Source organism: Gigantopelta aegis, chromosome 13 (genome assembly GCF_016097555.1).
Source record: "Gigantopelta aegis isolate Gae_Host chromosome 13, Gae_host_genome, whole genome shotgun sequence".
Lineage (NCBI taxonomy): Eukaryota > Metazoa > Mollusca > Gastropoda > Neomphalida > Peltospiridae > Gigantopelta > Gigantopelta aegis.
In genome coordinates, this window is record NC_054711.1 from 30,435,843 (window position 1) to 30,462,272 (window position 26,430).

Sequence of the window (26,430 nt, forward strand, 5' to 3'; positions counted from 1 at the left end):
TTTTAATAAAATATAAAAAAACGCGTGTATTTTGTCATTTATATTTCGTGTAAATTATCACCTCAACATATATAAGTATAACGATGCTTAATTACAAGAACAAGTGTGCAGATAATGAGCCGGAAAGTCTTAAAGCTGAGTCAGTATCAGGCAGAAAAAAAGTGTTTTAACAGCAGCATGGCGCCAGTCAGTTGAGGCAGTGGCCGGGAACTAAAGGGACAGCAGGGCATCGCGGTAAAGAACTAAAGGGGTAGCAGGGTGGTCCATGTTTGTGGCAGGGTGTAGCGCCCTTCCATTCCATATTAGGAGAATGGCAATATATATATATATATATATATATATATATATATATATATATATATATGAAGAGTTTAGGCGCAAAACGCGATATGTTTTATTTTATATATTATCAGAGGTGGGGCGATTACTTGACAAATGTAATCGATTACGATTACGATTACAAGATAATTGAAAGTAATCGATTACGATTGCGAATACATTGTCTAGCAATCATGATTACAATCATGATTACATTTCCACAAATCTACATAAATAATGAAATGATGTTACCACCATGAAGTTATGCACTTTATTTTACAACCATACCGATTTCATTCATTGAAAGACATAATGGATAATTTTGGATTATTTATTAAATTATTTCAAACATTTACTAACGTATGTATACTGCAGGGAGGGAATTAGTTTCCAAAACCAGATTTATTATTCTTAAATTTGGATTATTGACGAAAAGGTACCCATAACCATAGGTATAACTATTGTATCAATGCATAACATATATTTTGTTATATTATTGAAATACGCCATAATTAGTAATTGCAAACTGTCTGATCACTATTACTTGGGGTTTTTTATTGTTTGTAGAACGTATACCATTTAATACCATACACAAATTAAAATAAATTATTATTTTTTAAAAATCTATAAATGAAGAAATAAAGAACGAAAGAAAATGACAAACAAGTAAATAAATAATTAAATTGATATCTGCATACATATACATGTGCAGAAGTTGTTCATTGCATTTAATTGTTGACATTCTAAAAATGACAATTATTAATGAATCGATTTGCAGTCATGCTTGCTTTGTGCCATATTATAAGGATCCAGTTGTATCGGTGAAAATTACAAGTATCTTGGTCTGGGTGTGTTTATTTCGGTATCATTAGAAGCGCCGCGTTTCGTAGAACATCCATTAAAATCAGCTTTAAGGAATTTTTATCAGACGTATTAATATTTAATATTTAAAGGAAAATAAACCAAGGTTTATCGTGATAGATGATTTTCAACTGGGTGTTTTCTTAATTAGTTACGTTATTTGTGGTTGTGTCTGCGACAGGGTGAGGATGACTGCCCATGGAATCAAGCTTAATACGACTGGCTGGCTGCCCGTCTGCAGTCGTAACCACTAACAAAAGAAAAGAAAAGAAAGTTTGTCACGGTACCATTGGTGGACTTTCACACCTGTGACAAAACGAAATATTGTCAAGCGTCTCTTAGTTGAATTCAGACCCGTGATAACGCTGTATATGCATTTAGAGGAACGCAAGTGTTTTATTATAAAAACATATACAGTTGAATCTCGTTGGCTCGAACCCCGTCGGTGCTCGAGAAAGTGTTCGACCCATCGGGTAGTTCGACCGAACCATTTGGTCAACATCGGATATTTCCGTAACATCAGTTAGAAAGTTGAATTAGATAGGTGTCAGGACGTTTCGGCCCCAGTACGGACCCAAACCGTTTCGGCCCCTAATGTAATATACGGCGATCTAGTGTTCGTGTATACAGATATATGCTGTAATTGGTATAGTAACACCGGTAATAATATAGATAAAATACAAATTTGTAACATTAATTTGTCTTTGGATATTAATGCTTTATCAGCTGTTTACTTTCTATCAGCTGAAGCTAGGCAAAATCAACATACCGTAGTCGGCGTTTTAACCTCAGCTGAGTATGTAGTATATTTAATAAGAAACCACAGCACATCAGTAGTATGCAGTGTGACTGTTCATTATCTAAGGCATGTACGTATTTCATGTATATGGCTGTGTAAATGATACTGGAAATAAACAAAATTATAATATTATTTTTATCTGTAAATATAAACACGCAATGTGTGACATCTAAAAATCAATGGATATAGGACAAATCAATGAATAAATGTACTTTATTAACAAAATAAAAATTAGTGCGAATAGAAACATGGGCGAAACGACTCGGTTAGAGGTACGAATCAACCCTGTTCAAAACGACTCGGGTGAACTAGTAATAAAGGCGAAACGACCTGTTACCATATTATTTTGGTAACTGCAAACTTTAAAATATCATCATTGTGTTATATAACAAAATATCAGAGTGAAAGGATTTATTAGAAATTACTCCGATTGTGTGATACAAAAGCCCTTGCCGAAGTGATGATAGCTGAGTACCTCGCCCCTGGTTTCATTGAAAACTGGTCTGGTAGACGTGTTCCGAGTAACGCTTCCCGTCGAGGCCAATTGTTTGATTGGTATCACGGTTCATCGAAAAGGCACCGTGACACTAGCTTTACTTGAAAGACTTTTACTGATTTGATTGATTTCAACTTATTTTCGTGCTTATATCCAATTAAGGTTCAAGCACGCTGTCCTGGGCACACACCTCAGCTATCTGGGCTGCCTGTCCAGGACAGTGGGTTAGTTGTTAGTTTGTTAGTGGTTAGTGAGAGAGAAGAGGGTGTAGTGGCCTTACACCTACCCATTGAGCCCTTAAGAACTCGCTCTGGGTTGGAGCCGGTACCGAGCTGCGAACCCTGTACCTACCAGCCTGTAGTCCGATGGCTTAACCACTACGCCACCGAGGCCGGTTTTTTACTGATACCTGCTGGCTGAACACACAACATGACAGGTATGGCAAAGAAAGGATTGCTTGGCTAGTGTCGCGATTCTCCGATCCATCTATAACTCGTTCCGCCTAAATTATTATAATCCAAAGGTTGTAATAACCAACTGCGCAAGCGCGGCAATTGTTGGTCCTTGGTTGGTCGGTGGTTTTCCATTTGATATTTGATGTATCACCAGTTCGAGGGAAATATAGCTAATAACACAGACGAGACCAATAATTTAGTTCGAGTGAAGCCTTATAGTCGACTCGGGACGTATTCGACCCATCATCAGTTAATATAAGGGTTTACCGGACAAAAAACTCGGGACTTCGTTTTTGGTTCGAGCGTTGCGGTGTGATCGACCCTTCCGAGGTCGAGCCAACGAGATTCTACTATATATATTTATATATATTTTACGGCAATGAATTAGGACACAAAACTGGGGCATGGTGCAGCGCCATTTTATATACTGCTAGCTAGAACACTGTATGTATGTATGTATGTATGTATGTATGCCCACAAATGACTGTCAGGTCAGATGTCGGGAATTAACGTGCTTATATCAATTTAATGTTCAAGCACGCTCGTTTTGAGCACGATTTCTGACTAGAGCCGGAAACTACTCGGAACGAGAGGGGTGGGGGAGTGTTTAAAAAAAAAGTGTTAAAAGTTAAAAACGTTCATACAAATGATTAGCTAAAAATACGTAATTACTGGTTAAATAAACTTTGTTTACAAAGCAGTTAAAAGGGTTTAAACAAAGGGTTAAAAAAAGGTTTCTACAAATGATTACGTAAAAAGTAGAATATTGACAATAACGTATGTCTGGTTAATCTGGTATTTATGTCGGAGGAGAGTAGAAGGGAAGGTCCGCCCCATTTTTAATTCATTTCCCTAGGCCCTCCCATCCACCACCTCCACCATAATGTAAATGTTAGAAAGTGGAGATTGATTAATGATATCATTTCCATATTAACCATATCATGAGCCCGCGTACAACTATGTGACTGGGGCTGTGACAAACTGTATTCATTCAAGTGGTTTTATAGTAAACGTAAACACGATAGATACCATTATGTGAATGTGTGTCTTGATCCCCTGGGTAACATTCATTTAATAATCCAGATGTTATGATCCCCTGTTTCTCAAGGCAAATAATAGTTCTACTATGATAGTAGTAGGCAATGGGAGATCAGTTCTACTGACTGACCAGTACTGCTTCTAACTATAGGCACTGTTACTGGAGTTGATGCTAAACACATCTAAGTTTAGTAAATAATTATGAGTAATCATGAAAGTAATCGCTGATTACGATTACATTAGCAATGTAATCGATTATGATTGCGATTACATGACATTCTCAAACAATGTTATATATATATACTCTTCAAAAAAAGAAACGCAAAAGGGTACAAATGGGTTATAACTCCGATTTTATGTTTCCTACCGGTTCATGCTTTGTGAATATAAGGTCATTGCATGTCCCAAACACATTCCCACGGTTACATTCGATAAAACGCAGCTACTGTACAATAAAGTTCCAAAATGTGAATATTCGCAAAAAAAACGCAGCCACGTGCAAACCATGTCACCACTGCACGTGCGTTGTCTGCACATGCAACATGAACACCGACAGTATAAAAGTGCAGGGTGTTCGCTTGCCTGGCCTCTGTATCTGGCCGACAGTTGACAATCCAGGACATGCCACGTCTCAGTGAACCGCAGAGAAACAATGCCATCGGCCGACTAGACGCAGGCGAATCCAGAACGGCCGTTGCCAGGGCATTCCATGTGTCCCCAAGCACCATCTCCAGACTGTGGGACCGTTACCAGCAACATGGATCAACACGTGACCTCCCTAGATCCGGTCGACCACGGGTCACTACCCCCGGGCAGGACCGCTACATCCGGGTACGCCACCTTCGGGAACGATTGACTACTGCCACCTCCACAGCCGCAGCAATACCAGGTTTGCGCAGGATATCCGACCAGACCGTACGGAACCGCCTACGTGAGGTAGGAATTCGTGTCAGACGTCCAGTTCGAGGTGTCATCTTAACACCACAACACCGTCGACTCCGACTGCAGTGGTGCCAGATTCATCGACAATGGCCTCAACTGCGATGGAGACAGGTGTGGTTCAGTGACGAGTCCCGATTTCTGCTCCGACGTCATGATGGAAGATGTCGCGTGTATAGGCGTCGTGGTGAACGTTATGCGGCAAACTGCGTGCAGGAAGTGGACAGATTCGGCGGGGGTAGTGTCATGGTGTGGGCAGCCATCTCACACACTGGCAGAACTGACCTGGTCCACGTGCAGGGCAACCTGAATGCACAGGGCTACATTGACCAGATCCTCCGGCCACACATCGTTCCAGTTATGGCCAACGCCAACGCAGTGTTCCAACATGACAACGCCAGGCCTCACACATCACGTCTCACAACGGCTTTCCTACAGAACAACAACATTAATGTCCTTCCTTGGCCATCGATATCACCGGATTTGAACCCAATTGAGCATCTATGGGACGAGTTGGACCGACGCCTCCGACAGCGACAACCACAGCCCCAGACCCTGCCCGAGCTGGCAGCAGCCTTGCAGGCCGAGTGGGTCACCATCCCCCGGGACGTCATCCGTACTCTGGTTGCTTCAATGGGCAGGCGGTGCCAGGCAGTTGTCAACACACGCGGAGGCCACACCCGGTATTGACTCCAGATGACCTTGACCTTGGTGGTGTGTCCTATCACTTACTCACAATGGACTAGAGTGAATTGTGAACAATCCTGCATCATTTGGTAATTATCGGACTCACCATTCAATAATTAAATGAATTCTCCAAATGTTATGACAATGTGGTTTTGCGTTTCTTCTTTTGAAGAGTATATATATATATATATATATATATATATATATATATATATATATATATATATATATAATACTAGTATATATAAATAAATAAATAAATATCTCTGGACTGAATTATATACCCCCAAACCAAATTTGGTATATATATACATATATATATATATATATATATATATATATATATATATATATATATATATATATATATATATATATATATATATATATATATATATATATATATACTGAAGGCCAAAAGAAACTTTACCATAGTTTTAAATCACTCTAGTGTAAAAACAACAAAAGATAGTCGCATGAGGTAAAATATATTGACTAGATCAATATGTCAACATTAACATAACTAAAAATGAGTGTCATTCAGCATCTGATAATGACGTCACATTTTCCCAAAGCGAGGTGGTGTACACAAATCGAGCTTTCAACTTCATGGACGACATGCAAAGCATACAGACAATCACTCAAGTCCAATAACAAGTCACATTAATAGCGTGTGTGACCACCCCTTGTCCCAATACAAGCAATAATTCTCCGACGCAAAGAAAAAAATCAGTCGTCTGATGAGGTCACGTGGGATGTGTTGCCATTCTTCTTGAAGGGTCTGGATCAGTTCCTGTTGGTTGGCTGGAGGGTGTGGTCGTTGTCGAACACGGCGATCCAAAACATCCCAGAGGTGTTCTATGGGGGACATGTCTGGGGAGCGTGCAGGCCACGGCAATACGTTCACGTTGTTGGCTCTAAGGAAGGTCTGTACGATTCTGGCTGAATGAGGTCTGGCGTTGTCTTGCTGAAAAATGACACCACGTGGCTGCCGTTGGAGAAATGGTATTGTAGTTGGACGAAGAATGTCATCCCTGTAACGCTGAGCTGTCAAGTTTCCGTGAACGATGACCAATGGTGTCCTTTCCTTTGCACAGATACCTCCCCACACCATGACACTCCCTCCACCATATGGCACGACCTCCTGAACACAAGAAGCCGCCACTCGTTCTCCCCTACGGCGGTACACACGCTGTCTGCCATCACCTCTGAACAAAGAGAACCGGCTTTCATCAGTGAAAAGAACCCGCAGCCAATCACGTCGATGCCAACGTCGTACAGTCCTAGCCCATGTCAATCTCAAACGACGATGTTGTGGTGTCAGTAAGTGTCCTCTATATGGTCTGTAAACCCTTATTCCATGAGGTCTGAGTCGCCTGGTCACTGTCTGTCTACTAACCCTGTGACCTAAGGCATTCATTGCTGATGACGTCACTGTCAGGAAGCGATTTTGTAGATGCAAGGTACGCAAGTACCGGTCATCACGGGGCGAAGTCACCCTGGGTCTGCCTGTCTGATGTCTGCCCTGTTTGCCTGTAGCGTTGCATCAAGTTTGTAACAGTAACACGGGAACAACCGAAGGTTCTGGCGATGTGGGCATGAGTGGCTACCATCTGTATCATACCCAGGGCTCTCTCGCGTTGTTCTGGTGTCAGTCGTGGCATTCCTATGGTGGGTTTTTTTTTTATCTGTGTGGATGTCTGACATGCCGTCTATTGTTGTGGCCGCGTCCCAAGGATATCAACAAAGTCCAGAGAATACAAATAACATCCACAGATGACAAAGACGAAGTGTTCCAGTTTTCAGAATTATAAATTTATTTAAAGGTGATGAGTAAATGGAAATAAAGTTAATGTTCACAGGTAAGTTTCCAACATATAGATAGATAGATCTCTTCCTTTCAGCTCTTGTTATATTAAACCAGTGAGGACTGCATCTCCTTATAAATGTAAACAGCTTGCAGTTGCTTATAAATATTGTTTCCATAAAAACAAGTTAATTAAATAAAGATGGTAAAGTTAATAAAATTTGACTTTAAAAATATAAGTAAAAGTTATTCCAGTGTCAATTTAAATGTATGCAATGTAATAAAGTTGGAAAGTTGGACAAGGGGACATGTCTTTAATGTTTGCTTGTCAGACCGCGAACGAGTGAGAGAACAACCGTTGACGTCCATTGACGTCAGCCTTTTATACTTTTTCTTAAGTACCACGTGACGTCATAACAGCCAATCAGAAATTACGTCACTTAATAATTACGTTATGCACACAATTGCTCAATAAATAAAGTAATTGCTTTTTGGTCCAGCTTCCGTTTGCAGTTTACAGTTTGTAAATGCACACTCTAAATCCTAAGAAACTTCAACTTTTGTAAATACGTCAGTTTAGCCCATAGCAAAAGCATTACCAACTTGAAATAATTAATTCTGCGAATTTCTAAAGTGCATAAAGATAAAACTAACATTTCTTAATTGCTTTTTTAGTCTAAAATTTGCGTAAAATAATTTTACAGAAAAAGCCTTTAGAATATTTATAAAAACAACATTATTAACCAAGCACAAAACACGCTCATTTTGCATAGCAAATACATTGGGAATTCAAGCTAATAATATACTCTTCAAAAAAAGAAACGCAAAAGGGTACAAATGGGTTATAACTCCGATTTTATGTTTCCTACCGGTTCATGCTTTGTGAATATAAGGTCATTGCATGTCCCAAACACATTCCCACGGTTACATTCGATAAAAGGCAGCTAATGTACAATAAAGTTCCAAAATGTGAATATTCGCAAAAACGCAGCCACGTGCAAACCATGCCACCACTGCACGTGCGTTGTCTGCACGTGCAACATGAACACCGACAGTATAAAAGTGCAGGGTGTTCGCTTGCCTGGCCTCTGTATCTGGCCGACAGTTGACAATCCAGGACATGCCACGTCTCAGTGAACCGCAGAGAAACAATGCCATCGGCCGACTAGACGCAGGCGAATCCAAAACGGCCGTTGCCAGGGCATTCCATGTGTCCCCAAGCACCATCTCCAGACTGTGGGACCGTTACCAGCAACATGGATCAACACGTGACCTCCCTAGATCCGGTCGACCACGGGTCACTACCCCCGGGCAGGACCGCTACATCCGGGTACGCCACCTTCGGGAACGATTGACTACTGCCACCTCCACAGCCGCAGCAATACCAGGTTTGCGCAGGATATCCGACCAGACCGTACGGAACCGCCTACGTGAGGTAGGAATTCGTGCCAGACGTCCAGTTCGAGGTGTCATCTTAACACCACAACACCGTCGACTCCGACTGCAGTGGTGCCAGATTCATCGACAATGGCCTCAACTGCGATGGAGACAGGTGTGGTTCAGTGACGAGTCCCGATTTCTGCTCCGACGTCATGATGGAAGATGTCGCGTGTATAGGCGTCGTGGTGAACATTATGCGGCAAACTGCGTGCAGGAAGTGGACAGATTCGGCGGGGGTAGTGTCATGGTGTGGGCAGCCATCTCACACACTGGCAGAACTGACCTGGTCCACGTGCAGGGCAACCTGAATGCACAGGGCTACATTGACCAGATCCTCCGGCCACACATCGTTCCAGTTATGGCCAACGCCAACGCAGTGTTCCAACATGACAACGCCAGGCCTCACACAGCACGTCTCACAACGGCTTTCCTACAGAACAACAACATTAATGTCCTTCCTTGGCCATCGATATCACCGGATTTGAACCCAATTGAGCATCTATGGGACGAGTTGGACCGACGCCTCCGACAGCGACAACCACAGCCCCAGACCCTGCCCGAGCTGGCAGCAGCCTTGCAGGCCGAGTGGGCCACCACCCCCCGGGACGTCATCCGTACTCTGGTTGCTTCAATGGGCAGGCGGTGCCAGGCAGTTGTCAACACACGCGGAGGCCACACCCGGTATTGACTCCAGGTGACCTTGACCTTGGTGGTGTGTCCTATCACTTACTCACAATGGACTAGAGTGAATTGTGAACAATCCTGCAACATTTGGTAATTATCGGACTCACCATTCAATAATTAAATCAATTCTCCAAATGTTACGACAATGTGGTTTTGCGTTTCTTCTTTTGAAGAGTATACAAACAAATTCTAATGTGCATAAATATGAGACTGTTATTACACAATTGCTTTGTTTGTCTAATTTCAATATAAAATAGTTTTAATGAAAAAGCCTTTGGGATTATTGTGAAAACGACATTATTCACTAGGCACAAAGACACGCTAAAGTGCATTACAAATACATAGGGAATTCGAGCTAATAATACAAATAAATTCTAATGTGCATAAACATGAGACTATCACTACACAATTGCTTTTTTGGTCTAATTTCAACATAAAATAGTTTTAATGAAAAAGCCTTTGGGAATATTATAAAAACAGCATTTGTATACTGTTGTTTACAAACATTGTGTACCGATATATCAGACCTTAGCAACCAGTATGTGTAAACAGGTTCTCAGCGTACAAGGATATAGTTCCTAAAAGTACTAATATTACAGTAATCAGTTTTACAGTTATTACCTCACTTAATAAATAAAATGATTTGCCATAATGTACAAACAATATTAGGATACGTTTAACTAAGAAATAGCTAATCGATCGTACAAGTTTTGGAGGAAAATAAACTTTACTGAAGGGCAAGGTCAATCCCGGCAGCCATGTCAAAACAGTCGATCAAACGGAAATTTATCCCAGGTTTATTTATGAGCCCATGGGATGTTTTCAGTGTGTAAGTACACACACTTTGCAGTTATGAAAATATTTACATCAATAATATTAATGTCAACGTTGTGTCATAGTTTTTATATGCACAGGAATTTGGGAATTAAATAAAGTCGAAGACCGCAAGACCAAAAACACGGACGTCAAACATTAAATTAACACATTTAGCGATCGTAATATACTAATATCTCATAAATAAATTACGGCAACTATTTACAAACATAATTTCATACACTATAAACCTATTATGAAATACAACTAAATGTAGCTCGCATTGTGCATCCAAACAATCACTAATCAATAGTTGCGCAATTTCGTTTTTGCCTACAGTGCGCGACACGACAAACGGCACTACTAAGAATTTCATTAAACAATAACTATAATAAATGGCATAGTTCCAGACATTACAGAATACAAGCAAATATGCAAATAATTACTACTAAATGTAAAAATAAATATTTTGTTTTGTCCAATATTAAAATTACTTGAGAAAGGTCCACGTCACAGCACACAGTTACGAAAATTGTTGGGACAGCCATGACAATATATATATATATATATATATATATATATATATATATATATATATATATATATATATATATATACATGGTTTAAACAATATTCATTTCACAAAAGAAATGGATTGGCAAACAAGCCATTGGCCTATATTAATGCCTCTCCACACATACTTTGTTACGTACAATTTATAAAATACACATATATCAGTTTACATGTTCTTCAGAGAATTAGAAACAATTAAATAATTTGCACTCAAACATAAAAACAAGTCTAAATGACCATTAAATTAATATACTTCTCCATGCGTACATGTACCCACGTACATAAATATACCCGATTTCCTAAGATTAACTTATATCAGTGATTCTCGCCCACCGCCCACAGTACAGCAGCCAAACTTGCAAGTGACAATGTGATGTAGGATAAATGGCTCAAAGAAATTAAAACGTGAAGCGTTTTGACAATTCGAAAAAGTCATGAATAGATTCGAAGTCTACAATGAATTATTTGATTTAAGCGTGATCCGAATTCAACAAATTTCTTATTTAACCCATTTATCTGCGGGGATATACAATTTTTTTATTTTCTAAAAGATTCTATTTGTCTTATATTTTCATCAATACTATTGCACTCACGAACTGCTGAGGGTAAAAAACAATTTTCTGTATAATTCTGTTCTAGCGTGAATATATTGCGGTCAGCGTTACGGAGTGAGTGATTTCCAGAAACTGTTTGGTGTACCAGCGATGATAAATACTGTGGAGTTATGCCTTTAACCATTTTATAAAAGGTACATATTTTATTAAATACACGACGTTGTTTTAAAAGACTGAATCCAGTTTTTCTATAAATTTTCTCATATATTAATATAAAATATATATAAATAATAATATATAATATATATTATAATATGTTCTTATATAATATATTCTTCAAAAAAGTAGGGGAACTCTAATAAGAATTTACAATTGCCAAAATTGTAAGGTATATTAGCTGTGTTAAATGGTTATATGATAATAGTGAATTAATTGGGCAAACATTACAACCGGTATTTCAGTATTACAGTAGGTTTTATGACCACCAAAGATCTTGAAGGACATTGATCTTGAAGAGCACATTGATGTTTTATCTTATCATCGGCTATTCAGACACTGTTTTTTAGAGGAAACCTGCTACCGCCACATAGGCTACTCTTTTACGACAAGCAGCAAGGGATATTTTATTTGCGCTACCCACAGGCAGGATAGCACAAACCATGGCCTTTGTTGAACCAGTTATGGATCACTGGTCGGTGTAAGTGGTTTACACCTACCCACTGATGTAAGAATAACACAACCACTAATCCCTACAATGAACAGATGTAAGCAAAGCATTAAACCCAATTGACTGATTGCCTGAATTGCAATCAGTCTGGGGGAAACACCAATGTACATTTATATATATTATTTTTCTTTAATAAATGATATTAAAAGACTCGAAGAAGGGGATATTACAACTTCTGGATAAAATTTTGGTCCATTTCAGTGTTTCTTCGATCCATTTCGGTCCTTTTCAGTCTTTCGTAATGGGGAAATTATCTAGTGCCGGGGAGTAGATTTTCGTAATTGGCAAATATCTAGTTGTCCCACTACGAAGAATTCATTTTAGGACCATTTATACAAGAAGTTTATATCTACTTCCCGGGCTATAACCTACTCGGCATCCAGGCAGAAAAGCCTCTCTGTGTTGTGATAACTTGTTTACACAGCAATGCGTAGTACGTATGGGAGAAAAAGTAATAGATTCAATTACACTGCGATGAATAGAGATTTGCGTATGATAAACTTTATTCAGTACACCACCTGGGGCCCTGTATCCGGATACATCAGTAGGGGGATTAATTGCTTCGTATGGGACGCTGATAGAGTACCGCGTCGCGTACACCGGGTCACGCGCAATCGTGACTTTGGTGTACGGCGACCCTGCTCCACAAAAGAAGGGAAGGGGACCGAGGAAGAGGAAACGTGTGCCAGGGGCGGCACAGGGGGGAACAAAGCTGGCGGCTCAACCTCCAGAGGCGGTCCCTTCTGCGTCGTCGCCCCCAACCCGACCGGACAAGCCAGCCAAGCCAGCTGAGGAAACCCAGCAAGCGAAGTCTGACGAGTCGACGCCAGGAGAGGGGCTGAACATTGCCATGTACGAGACTCCACGGCCGGCGTCTCCCGTTCCTGCACCTTCATGTTCGACTCCGTCGAGATCCCCACCCACGGGGAACTCCGTTGAGACGAACAAGGAAGTTGGTGTTGCGAAACGGAAGGCCGTCACTCCCCCCGAGTGACCAGCCAGCCAAGGCACGGCCTTCAGCCTCTGGCCGAGGCAGGGACTTTGCCGCATGGAGTCTCGCTGTCAGCAAGATCAAGAGCCAGTACTCTAAGTACTTGGTGATACACCACACGTGGGCTCACTGCCGGGAGGTATCCAAGAGGGAAGTTTCAAGCGCTTCCCCGACGGCAGTGAGGTGACCATCCACGATACCGACTTACGAGATGGGACGCTCTGCCTAGTGGTGACGACGCGCCGGGAGGGTCAGTACAGACAATGAATCCTTTTCAGGGATATGGACAACAACACCGTCCACAGAGTATTCAAGATCATCGCCGGCGTCCATTACGTCGAGCTAGCAAAACCCCTGCTAGGTCACAGGTGGAGGACACTTGTGCCACACTTCAACAGCAAGCAGTTGATCTCGTCTCCGTAGGCGCCAACCTCCTCAAGAATAAAAGGACCTTAACGAGGCCACTCACGTGGACATATAGATCGGATTTTAATTTTTTAGACCTTCGTTCAAAATTTTATATCGAAATTACTTTTTTTTTTACAAATATTATTAAATAGTCCGATCCTCTCTTCTTTCTTATTTATTTTTGGACCGTCCTCCTAAAATGCTCTAAATTATATAAATATTCGACCGAGCAGTCAATTCTTTTTATTTTTGGCTTGTAACTTTTATTTATTTATTTTTAATTCTATTGCTATTTTCAAAATTTTGCCCATTTTCAACTCTAACCCCCCCCCCCCCCCCCCATCCCGAGTCAGGCCACCGATCTTATTGGAGGTCGGACTCTGGGTGGGCGTGTTCGAAACCCTAGTGGTATATGGGCACGTTAAAATAGTTATCTATCTATCTATCAGTAGGTAGGCCATAATGACGTCGACAAATGACATAAACGACAGCATATACTCTAACGATCAGGTCATGAAATGAGGATTTTACCCCGCCCATAATGCAAATTTTAAAACACGAAACAACATGAGAAAAAAGTAAAAAAAAAAGTAACAAAATACTTTTACAGCTTAATTTGTATCATATGCTTCTTGAAAAATACCTTATGACTTTGATATAATCAGGTATTAAAAACACTTCATCAGGACCATAATATATATTTGACTTTGAAAATGTAAGTTCTTTAATTACTTTGTATAATATCTACATTTGACATTTTATTGCAACTTCATAAACCAGTTCAGAGATTTAAAATGTTTAATTAATTAAACATCAATTATTTCAAGTGTTATCAAATTTATATTTTTGAGTTCAGTGTAGGGAAAACGCTTGTTAAGCCTTGTAACAATATAGGCTACGTGTTAGTGGTTATCATTATTGTATTTTTTTTCTTATTTTTTTCTTCTCTTCCTCTTTGACAACAGCAATATTTTCAGGGGTTTGTATGTAGGCTAGTGTGTGCTAAGAGGGTTTTTGAGGGGTATATTGTGGTATATTGACAATATTTACATTATCCTGTCATCAAGTGCCTATGGTCAGGTCAGGTCATAGCTAGGGCTTAACGTGCACATTCGGAGTAAGCTGTTGTAGCGCACGCCTGACATGGGCGCATGTGTCGACCTATGCCGGCTCCTCCGTCCAGGACAGGAAAAGAATTTGGGGTGGGTGGGAGTTCTCCCATTTCGGTTTGTACTGGGAAACTAAATTATTGCGTTGTAATTTGTGTGTGGGTATAGGCCTATAGTTAAAGGGTTAAAGTTAATAAATAGTTGTGGCGGGAAGTCACCAATTTGCAGATTTGAGACTGCACCTTCAAGATATCTTGAATTCTCCACAAGATCTGAAATTCCTGCACTATTTCTCGCTGTTTGGTGGTCCGTAATGTTTGTTAAAGTACCTTTGAAAGTTTTCCAAGCCAAAATGCGAGTACTTCTATAATACATGATGTAAATGCCCTTCAAAAGTGGTTCCAAACGTAAATAAATGTAACAGTATTTTTATAGGACTATTTGTGTCCTGATCATAATTTGACAACATTTACATTATCATAAATAATTGTTTTACTGTTAGTATATTTTGATGCACATAACCTAATAAAGATCGGCATTTTTCAAAACATTGGTCTTATTTGTATTCATTTTGATATCTAAATACCATAAAATCACATATATAGTTTTCTTAAAATCTGGGAGTATATCCATAAGCGTACGAGACGAGGGAGGGGGTAATCCCCCCCCCCCCCCCCCCCCCCCAGGACTACAGCAAAGCCTCAAATTAGGACCGAAAACATAGCTATATTCGGGCAAAATTAGCTTTACTGAAACCTGCATTTCCACCATACTACTCACAATATTAGTTGTAACCCCTCGGTGGAGTAGTGGTTAAGCCATCGGACACAAGTCTGGTAGGTACAGGGTTCGCAGCCCGGTACCAGCTCCCACCCAGAGCGAGTTTTAACGACTCAGTGTGTACGTGTATGACCACTGCACCCTCTTGTCTCTCACTAACCACTATAACCCACTGTCCTGGACAGACAACCCAGATAGCTGAGATGTGTAGCCAGGACAGCGTGCTTGAACCTCAATTGGATATAAGCATGAAAATAAGTTGAAAATAAATAAATAAATGTAAAACTGCGTAGTGATTCGTTAGTAACCTCGGTGGCGTCGTGGCAGGCCATCGGTCTACAGGCTGGTAGGTACTGGGTTCGGATCCCAGTCGAGGCATGGGATTTTTAATCCAGATACCGACTCCAAACCCTGAGTGAGTGCTCCGCAAGGCTCAATGGGTAGGTGTAAACCGCTTGCACCGACCAGTGATCCATAACTGGTTCAACAAAGGCCATGGTTTGTGCTATCCTGCCTGTGGGAAGTGCAAATAAAAGATCCCTTGCTGCCAATCGGAAGAGTAGCCCATGTAATGGCGACAGCGGGTTTCCTCTCAAAATCTGTGTGGTCCTTAACCATATGTCTGACGCCATATAACCGTAAATAAAATGTGTTGAGTGCGTCGTTAAATAAAACATTTCCTTCCTTCCTTCCGAATACAGCCGTTTGGCAGTAATGCATATGAACAAATATAGTTCTCCAGATTAGGGCATTTTCGTTTAGTTCGCGCAAAAATCAGCCTGCTCCCTACAAATATAGGAGTCTGTACACCTATGAGTATACCCCCAGAAACCTCCGCACTCAGATCTCACAGAAGCATCGCGCTCTCCGTCAAAGTACGAAGTGCAGGCTGTCCAGCGATTCTACTTTTCCTACAGTTTCATATTTGTTGGTATTTTTTCTACTTTTTCCTACTTTTTCGTTATAAAATACCACAAATTGATGTTAAAGTGTGCATGTTGATTGTGATAACATAAAAGTCAAAAAAATATAAAAAAATAAAATAAAAAATTGCGGCAAGATGTATCTCCCAATTTGCTGCACTATATACCCTGAAAATTAATATCTGGCACTCGAATGTTACTTTTGCCATTTATGATTGCTTCAAATATTCAGTAGTTAACAATGTTTCCAATCAATTAATACAGTGTACAACAATTTCAAATAAATGTATATAATGTGACCGCAACATAAGATTCATATTATTTGGGATAACAAAAATATAGGTACAAACTGAGCAAAACTTTTCTGAGTAATACCACTTTTTGGTTTCAACACATTCGTTTACCCAGTATGAGCATGAATAATGTAGCTACGTACTGTTTCAGTCCTACTTTTGTCCTACTTTTTTCCTCTATTTCCTACTTTTGTCCTACATTTTCTTTATTTCCATTCTTGCGTTATTTTTCATTAGGCTATACTGGACAGCCACCGGCCTTGGTGGCGCAGTGGTTAAGCCATCGGATTACAGACTGGTAGGTATAGGGTTCGCCGCCCGGTACCGGCTCCAACCCAGAACGAGGTAGATGTAAGGCCACTACACCCTCTTCTCTCTCATTAACCACTAACCCACTGTCCTGGACAGATAGCTGAGGTGTGTGCCCAGGACAGCGTGCTTGAACCTTAATTGGATGTAAGTACGAAAATAAGTTGAAATGAAAACCAAAAAAAATGTGGAACAGCCTATGGGTGTCTAGCGTGTGTATCTACACGTCTGGCAATCTAAAGGCAATTTCTTCATACTAGTATGTTACATTTGACTGATGATAAATAGTTCACCTTAATCTACCGATATTTGAAATTATTTATTCGGACACTGACCAAAAACATGGCTTCTTGGAAGGGAACTACAAATTAATTGATCCCATATATTATAATAGTTGCATAATTAATTAACACAAAAATATCACAACTGTTAGAGGTTGGCTGGACAGACAGCCCAGATAGCTGAGGCATGTGCCCAGGACAGCGTGCTGGAACCTTAATTGGATATAAGCACGAACATAAGTTGAAATGAAGAAAAAAAATGTTGGACCGCCTAGGGGTGTCTTGCGTGTGTATCTACACGTCTGGCAATCTAAAGGCAATTTCTTCGTACTTGTATGTTACATCAATCTGATTAAAATTAGTTCTACTGGTCTACCAGTAGATCTAACAGCATTGCATGGACTCCCATGTCCAGGTGACATTTCATCTATAAATAACAATTTAAATATCGACCAATTAAACTTCGCCTTTTATAGCGTTATTCGGGAGCATACAAATTCTAAAAATATCGGGGGAGACTATTTATGCAATAGGCGAACTTGTTGGTGTATTTCAAAGTTAAAAACAGGGGGGAAAGTGCAGTAATAAACTCTGGATTGTATACTAGTATAAACAGATTTTATGGCTATACCATCACGGTTTTTGTTTGTTTTGGGGGTTTTCGTCTTGAAAATTATTTTATATCAAACTTTATATTGAAATTAGTTTAGTGTGTGTGTGTTACAGGTAAAATACATTTATTTAGCATTTGCATAAACTATACCTGGAAATTTAGCGGTATATGCGCACCCCAGCACCTTACTGGATGCGCCTGATTAATAACTAATTCTATTGTACTTACCGAAAATGCCAATAATGAAAACAGAGATTACTAGTTGCAAAAATCTTGTTTTCCATTGTGCCATATTTCCAATTTTAGTAATACTGTATACGTTTTCTTGTAGACGTATCTGACATAAGTACACACTAGTTTGCTGGGGGTTTTCTTTTTAACGGATACAGTCTCCGGATATTGAAGACGGTCGAGTCGATTCAGGTAGGGGGGTTGGGTTCGTCATTATATATGGGATTACTGTACACTAATAATTTATTTTGATTTATATGAAGCTGAGTTATGTATTAATTACGTATTATCTACCTGTAAATTATAGGTGTCCGTGTCGTGTGTATACATTATAAATAATTGTGAATTGTGAATTTAGTGATTCTTTCTTCATACCCCATGTTGTGTTACTCTCGTCTCTGAGACAACGCACGTCACTGGAGAGATTGTGAAAGAACCGTGACACTATCAATATTATAAAGTTTAGATGTGGCCTGGTGACCTTATGCCGGTGACAGACGGGAAATACTTAATCGTAGCCACCAGGATGTAACATCTTGCGAAATGCGATTTTAAAGGGACACATCCTAGTTACGTTTATTTGTTAACCATTACGGCGTTGTTTTTCGCTATTAAACCCCATTTTTCACAAATAAAATTGCACTTTACTTACATTTTATTATTTAGAATACACATTTCCATTCACCTGAAGTGATTTTTGGTAATCCTGATGTTTGTAAAACCACGAAATGCATTTTTTGCATTTTTTTCACAAAACGTGTTGTGGAGAAAAAACCGTTAAGCAAGCGAGGTCCAATCTATTTTTAATGTCACAGACGTTGGTATATCACGTGACCGTTATCATTTTGGTTCGGTTTGTTTTCTCGTGCACGGTTCGCGCAATCAACATCCGATTTGTTGTTGTTCATTTGTGAGATTTTTCTTCACAGTGTCTCAATACAAAACGTTACAAACCCTTAAAACCAATAATTTTGCTAAGTCTTACGATATCTGGAGAGGGGATACAACCAGGACAGAACAGTTGGAACACGTCCAGGAGAGGTGAAACGAACGCACCCCAAGTCTGTGAAATTTGTCGTGACGTAGGCATTGTTGTGCTTCTACCGGTGACATCAGAATACTAACTTTCAAAATTATTTCAAGCAATTGGGACATGGGGATTCCCATGGTATTTATCGATATAAAACCTGCTTTTTCACTCCATTTGATAAAAACGTGATCTAAGTGTGTTACAGGTTTGTAGATTAACTAAATTATAATTTATTTTCGCTGGATGGAACTAGGGTGTGCGGCTTTAAGCTACGCCGTTTTTCGTAAGCCACGCCCCATGTCATATACGAGTCTGATATGTTTCTGCGGGAAATAAACATAAATATGAACAAATAGGCCTAATTCCCTAGTAAATTATGTCAAATATAGATCTGTGTTATTGTAACGAGCATTTAATAAAATATTAAGTAATACAAATCAGTTTTATAACTGAGCGTTTTTCAATATGTTTTTTTTCTTCTAATCTGTACTTCCGATGTTTTGACGTACCTACGTAGTCCGATACATCTGTGACCTGCCGTCAACTCGGCAACTGAGTAACAGTGAGTTTATGACAGATGTATTGGACTACAAACAACGCTGTAAAGTTAATCGTTTGTAAATGTAACGGGGACTAAATATTTGGCCGTTTGTATATATATAACATATTTTATCTATTACTATTAATATTTATTTTAGGATTCTATTTATTTTATTATAGGATATTCTCAATCTGCGTTGAGAATATCATATTGGTGCATTAGACAAAGCCTTTTATGGTTGTTTCTCGCCATACTGGCTAGGGACGAGCCATTGGTTGATTCTATCCAATGGTTATGTGTATTTGGTGTCACGTGATCGTGAGTCAGGTCCGTGCAGCGCTGAGTGTAGACAGTGACACTACACGTTACATACTTACGACTTGCAGTTGCCTTTTCCTTTTCCTTTGCCTTTCGTTATCTTCAGACTTCCTTTTGGCACTTACAGGTTTGACTAATATGCATGTATTAATTGTTATAATGTTTATCTCATTATTTTAGATATATGTAAATGTAATACATAATGTGGAAAAGTGTTTAAACGTCCATAATTAATGCTAGGTAAATACGTTTTAAATATTGAATTCACTAAAACAAACTAAACGAATAAATATATATATGGACGAGTTAACTTTATATAAACAGTAATAAAGTAAAGGTGTTGGATATATACTATTAAACGTATAAATATAGATAGAGGCGCAAGTTAATTGTATAAACAGAATTAGTGATTAGTGTTGGATGAGGAGATGTCTAATTGCTGTAGTTTTATTATTCATTTGAGTGGTAGCTTATGTTTTACCCATTTATTCACAGGATGAAGCCCACGTACATGGAATAGTGTTATCATCCTATACGGTTAATCGCCCACAGCGAAGGTGTGTAGTAGTAGTAGTATTGTCTATTTCTGTATTACATGCAATTCTTGCAGCGAAGGTGTTTCACGTGCGTCTTGACCAACGTACGTGACTTGTTTCACCTGCGCTGTAACCGAGTATTTTATGTATATATATTAATTTTTTTTAAATCGATTGTTCTGGTTTGTATTCTGTAATGGTCTTTATTTTAATGTTTGTCATACAAACCCGAACGTTATTGTTTTATATTGACAGCATTTGAAATGGGGAAGTTGTTTTGTAATCGAGTGACGTTGCCAAGTCTTTACTGCTTTTTGTATTTTTTTTTATAACCGCATTTAATTATGTTAAATGCATGTAATTATTTTGATGATTGGTTTTGGCACTAATGTCGCCGAAACGTATATGTATATTTTTGAAGGAAAGTATTATGCCAGTAACTTGGCATAATTATGTGATAATGGTTTAAATGAGTATATATACTCTTCAAAAGAAGAAACGCAAAACCACATTGTCGTAACATTTGGAGAATTGATTTAATTATTGAATGGTGAGTCCGATAAATACCATATTTAAGAGCAGTTGTATATGGCAAGTCAAATACCATGTAAAAAGAAATTATTGAAATCTTTACAGTATGAATTATAGGCCAAAACCAACTTTTCTTCAGTGCTAACTTTGATTCAAACTCCATTCAGAGCCATGTACAGAGATTATTGTCAAGGTCAAGGTCATTGTGAACTTGCATGATCGAGTGATGGCTAATTAATCAACCAGCATGGGCGGATCCAAGGGGGGGGGGGGGGGGGGACCAGGGGGACGTGTCCCCCCCAAAAAAAAATTCAAGTGCCCTCAAAATGTCCAAGTGCCCTTTTTGTTTGTAGAATTTTTTTTTTTTTAAGTAAACAATAATTATATTGTAGATAAATGAAATCAAGATTTTCGTGTACATGCGCAAGCTTGCAGATATGTGTCTGTGTTATTGAGTCTCAATGGGGCCCCATTGAGGTTCTAACGCGAGTGACGCCAATTTACTTCATTATTGCTAGTATATTATGACGTAGAACTGTAGGAATTCATATTAATTGTATATATCAAAACTTGTAGTAAGGTGCCCTTTTGACGAGTCAATGTGCCCTTCTTTTTTGGTCCCCCCCCCCCCCCCCCCCCTAAAAATATTTCCTGGATCCGCCCATGACCAGTATAGTTTAATTAAATAAAATGACAAAATCATAATATTTTTTATTATGCACTGAATATGTGCTATAGGGTGTACGCTACCAAATCAAATCCCATAGACGACAATAGTAACATATATGGCTAAAACTCCTACCTGCAACGTATCAACCGACATAAACGCCACGGATATAAATACTACCACCCCTTACACTTAAAGTGAATCAGAAAAAAATGGGGGTCAAGCTGCTCGTTTCTGAGATAACGGGTAGCGTCTATGACTACCCTAGTTTCGCACAAAATTTGAGTACTTTTTTTTTACAGGTACCCCATACATGTTTCAAGCACAAGGCTACTTGACACATTGGTACTAGATGAAATAAAATTGCACATTTATTTTACCCAGATGAAACTATTCTTTTTTACAACCAACACACTCACATTTATAACCAATCACAGGACTTGTGGTGTTCACTTCTCTATCAAAAGTTCGGTGCACCTCCAACTTTGACCCAGCCGGAAGTTATTTGGTATTGTACTACCTTAAGAACTTGCTCTGGGTTGGAGCTGCGAACCCTGTACCTACCAGCCTGTAGTCTGATGGCTTAACCACTACGCCACCGAGGCCGGTTTTTCATTACCGGTATTACATGTAGGTCATCCTTTTTAAACCAACAAGTCTTTTGTGTGACTGTTACTTTTAACAGGTCCATCTTCCTCGGTTCATTACTTATATTGGTGGCCATATTTTCGTCACATACTGCCTTGAAAATCCATAAAATGTTATTTAATGCAGTTAAATCTATTTATGTAAACTGTTGAATAATCCAAAATTAAGCGGAAAAAGAACTCGTCCTATTACTTGAAACTCACGGTTATGGTTCTTGATCAAAGATCTAATAGAGGGCGCTATTAAGTAAAACAATTCGGTAATTAGTATTAATCAACGAAGATTCCATTAAATAACCCTCCATCCCACCCAGTACACTGAGTTATATAATTTTGGTATTCACTAGTAGTTTTCGTCTTCCGCTTATTTTGAATATTCAACAGTATGATATTAGTTCTTAAGGGCGTATAATGTTGCCCACATCTTTGATGACATGGTAATAAGACAATTTTATGAGTGATAATATTGTTAAATTTAATTCATTACATATATATTGTTATGTAACTAATTAGATATGTATATGAACATGTCAATTCTCGTCATTTATTATGGCCAATAAATGGCCTTTTTCAATTCACCTAGCTGTTCATGTATTTTATTCTAGTTAGTCATCAAACTTAGCAAAACATTGTAACAGGTTGACATAAATACTATTTTGTAAATAGTTGTCTTTAAAGCCGCCTAAAGTCAAGTCATGAAAATAGAAACATGTTTTCATCCTCCACTGGTGAACATTACTTCCGACGTGATTAAAACAACATTCACGACTGGAGACGTCGTCATCGTGGAGGGACCAGTTAACATGATAAGCACGAGTCGATTGGAGCGCAGTATAACACATATATAAGTCGACATTTAAAATAATTAAAGGGACATTCCTGAGTTTGTAAGATGTTTCCAACTAACAAAATATTCCTAGGATTAAACTTAAACTTAAATATATTTTCTTGTTAAGAATATCAGTGTGTGTATATTCAATGTGTTTCTGGTCGTCTTAATATTTGTAAGAAGCCCAAACTGGATTTGTGGTGCACTGGCTGAAACGAGAAATAGCTCAATGGGCCCACCGACGGGGATCGATCCCAGACCGCCATCAAGCGAGCGCTTTACCACTGGGCATCGTCCAACCCCAACCCCAACCCCCCAACTCCAACCCCCCAACTCTCCAACCCCCTAACCCCCTAACCCTCTAACCCCCTAACCCTAACCCCAGCGTACGTCCCTATTAATCCCCATGTTCCTCCACTGGTGAAGTGGGTTTCAAAGGGATGTTTTCATATAGCCTTTCTTTACAAACGCCCCGTCCTGCTGACGTTTGCAGACAAGTGGTATCAAAGTGTGCAGTTGTTAAATTTCTTTTGCAGCGACCTGCACCTAAAGACCTAAGTGAATCCTGTCCAATCTAATTAAAATTAGCTCCACTATTACATGTGGATCTAACAGCAGCCCGTTGGAGCTCATGTCCATTTGACCTTTCATTAGGCCAATCAAAACCTTACTTGCAAAATCATGCCAGTGATTTGAAAAGAATTTGAAAACATTCGGGATTATGCCAAGGGTATACGAAATGATTCGGGTGAATTACGAAGTATGCCGGAAACTAATTGCAATATAAAATTTTATATAAAATTAGTGTCAAGACGAAACAAAAACTGTGATGGTATAGCCATAAAGTCTGTTTATACTAGTATACAATCCAGAGTTTATTACTGCACCTTTTCCCCTGTTTTTTTAATGTTGAAATAGACAACAAGTTCGCCTGTTGCATAGTCTCGCCCAGTATTTTTAGAATTTGTATGCTCCCGAATAACGCTATAAAAGGCGAAGTGTAATTGGTCGATATTTAAATTGTTATTTATAGATGAAATGTCACCTGGACATGGGAGTCCACGCAATGCTGTTAGACCTACTGGCAGACTCAGTAGAGCTAATTTTAATCAGATTGAATCCTGTCCATTCTCATGTTACAGGTTTTAGGTGAACATGTCAAATGGATTGCAGTAAAATTACGTAGAAACCTTCTTTTACAAAATTATGTACAGTGACCTTGATATTTGACTCTTGCGACATTAAAAGTCGTTCTAAAACTACTCTTTACATGAGAATCTTGTGGTGTTTGTTCTCAATGATTTCAACAGCAATACATAGAAATGTAATGTACATGTTTTACTGATAATGACTTAAAATCATTTGGCACGTGATAGTGATATCTGTTGAATGGTTTGTAAAAACAAACTACTTTCAATTTTTTAGTTTTTAATGTAAATAACTTTGACCTTTCTCAGGCTTTGACCTAATGACCCAAACCCAATATATATGGCTATCTAGCACTAAGGTCATGCAGTAGACAATTGAGGTCAGTTTGTTACAAAGGGGGGTGGAGGGGGGGGGGGGACAACCCAAATTAAGGAGGCAACCCACACTATATGTGTATAATTTGATAAAATTTAAGTTTTAAAAAAGGTTTAATTGGGGGCGTGACTCTGTGCCCCCCCCCCCCCCCCGCTGGTTTGTTAAATAGTTTGGTAGTGACACGATGAAAAAAATATGACCTTGCCCTTTGACCGGGTGACTCCCAAAAGCTAGATCGTTATGGATCAGTCTAATATAAAAGTCATAAAGTAGAAGTTTAATGTTAGTTTCTTAAACGGTTTGTAGGAAATACATTCTCAATTTCTCCTTTTACTGTGACCTTGACCTTTGATCTTGTAACCCCAAAGATGGATCTGCTTAGCATAATGGTCATGATGTAGAAGTTTAAGGTCAATTTCTCGAACGGTTCCGTAAGAAATATACTGACAATTGATTCTTTCTGTTCATTGTGACCTTGACATTTGATCTAGTGACCGTAAAAGCAAAATATAGATCAGTGTTGCATAGTAGAAGTTTTGGGTAAGTTTGTTTAACAATTTTGTAAGAACTTTTGTCAGAAATGCCCAACAATTGCGTCTTTTTTGTTAGAAATGCCCAACAATTGCCTCTTTTGTATGTGACCTTGACCTCTGACCTGATAATCTATGACCTACAAAGTAAATAGTTTGCCTAGTTTGAAGTTCATAAGAGAAATTTAATATCAATTTCTTAAAACAGTTCCATAAGAAATACATTGACAATTGATTCTTTCTATTCATTGTGACCTTGACATTTGACCTGATAATCTATGACCTACAAAGTAATATGTGCATTAGTTAGTTTGCGTAGTTTGAATTTCATAAGTTAGAAGTTTAAGGTCAATTTCTTAAACAGTTCCAGAAGAAATACGTTGACAGTTGATTCTTTCTATTCATTGTGGCCTTGAAATTTGACCTGGTGATCCCAAAAGCAAAATATAGATTGGTGATGCATAGAAGGTCAGTTTGTTTAACAATTTTTGTAATAAGTTTTGTGAGAAATGCCCTACAGTTGTCTTTTTTGTTAGAAATGCCCAACAACTGCCCTTTTGTATGTGACCTTGACCTTTGACCTGATAATCTATGACCTACAAAGTAATATGTGGATTAGTTAGTCTGCCTAGTTTGAAGTTCGTAAGTAAGACGTTTGAGAAATTTCTTAAATGATTTAGTAAGTAATCCAATGAAAATTACTGTTTTCATTATCAACTATGTACATGCCCTTTGACCTCAGGACCTTAATATTAATCAGATGCATTCTTGTTGTATACGGGTCTGTTTAACAGACAGAGGATTATAATAACACTATTCATTGATTTTTGTAAAAGTAAACCTGCTTTTTTGGCAATTACCCAATTTGCAGTGGTTACCATGGTAACAGAAAGAAAGAAAGAAATGTTTTATTTAACGACACACTCAACACATTTTATTTACGGTTATATGGCGTCAGACATATGGTTAAGGACCACACAGATTTTGAGAGGAAACCCGCTGTCGCCACTACATGGGCTAATCTTTCCGATTAGCAGCAAGGGATCTTTTATTTGCGCTTTCCACAGGCAGGATAGCACAAACCATGGCCTTTGTTGAACCAGTTATGGATCACCGGTCGGTGCAAGTGGTTTGCACTACCCATTAAA

General features: G+C 39.0%; 1 protein-coding gene across 1 annotated transcript in view; it reads right to left on the reverse strand.

Annotated features, from left to right (window-relative positions):
- Positions 1 to 18,509, reverse strand: part of LOC121387264 — a 44,059-nt gene extending 25,550 nt beyond the window's left edge. Inside the window, exon 1 of the mRNA XM_041518289.1 lies at positions 18,127 to 18,509. Within this exon, the coding sequence (XP_041374223.1) occupies positions 18,127 to 18,190 (64 nt within the window). The 5' untranslated portion in view covers positions 18,191 to 18,509. The remainder of the gene's footprint in view (positions 1 to 18,126) is intronic.
- Positions 18,510 to 26,430: the final 7,921 nt, after the last annotated feature.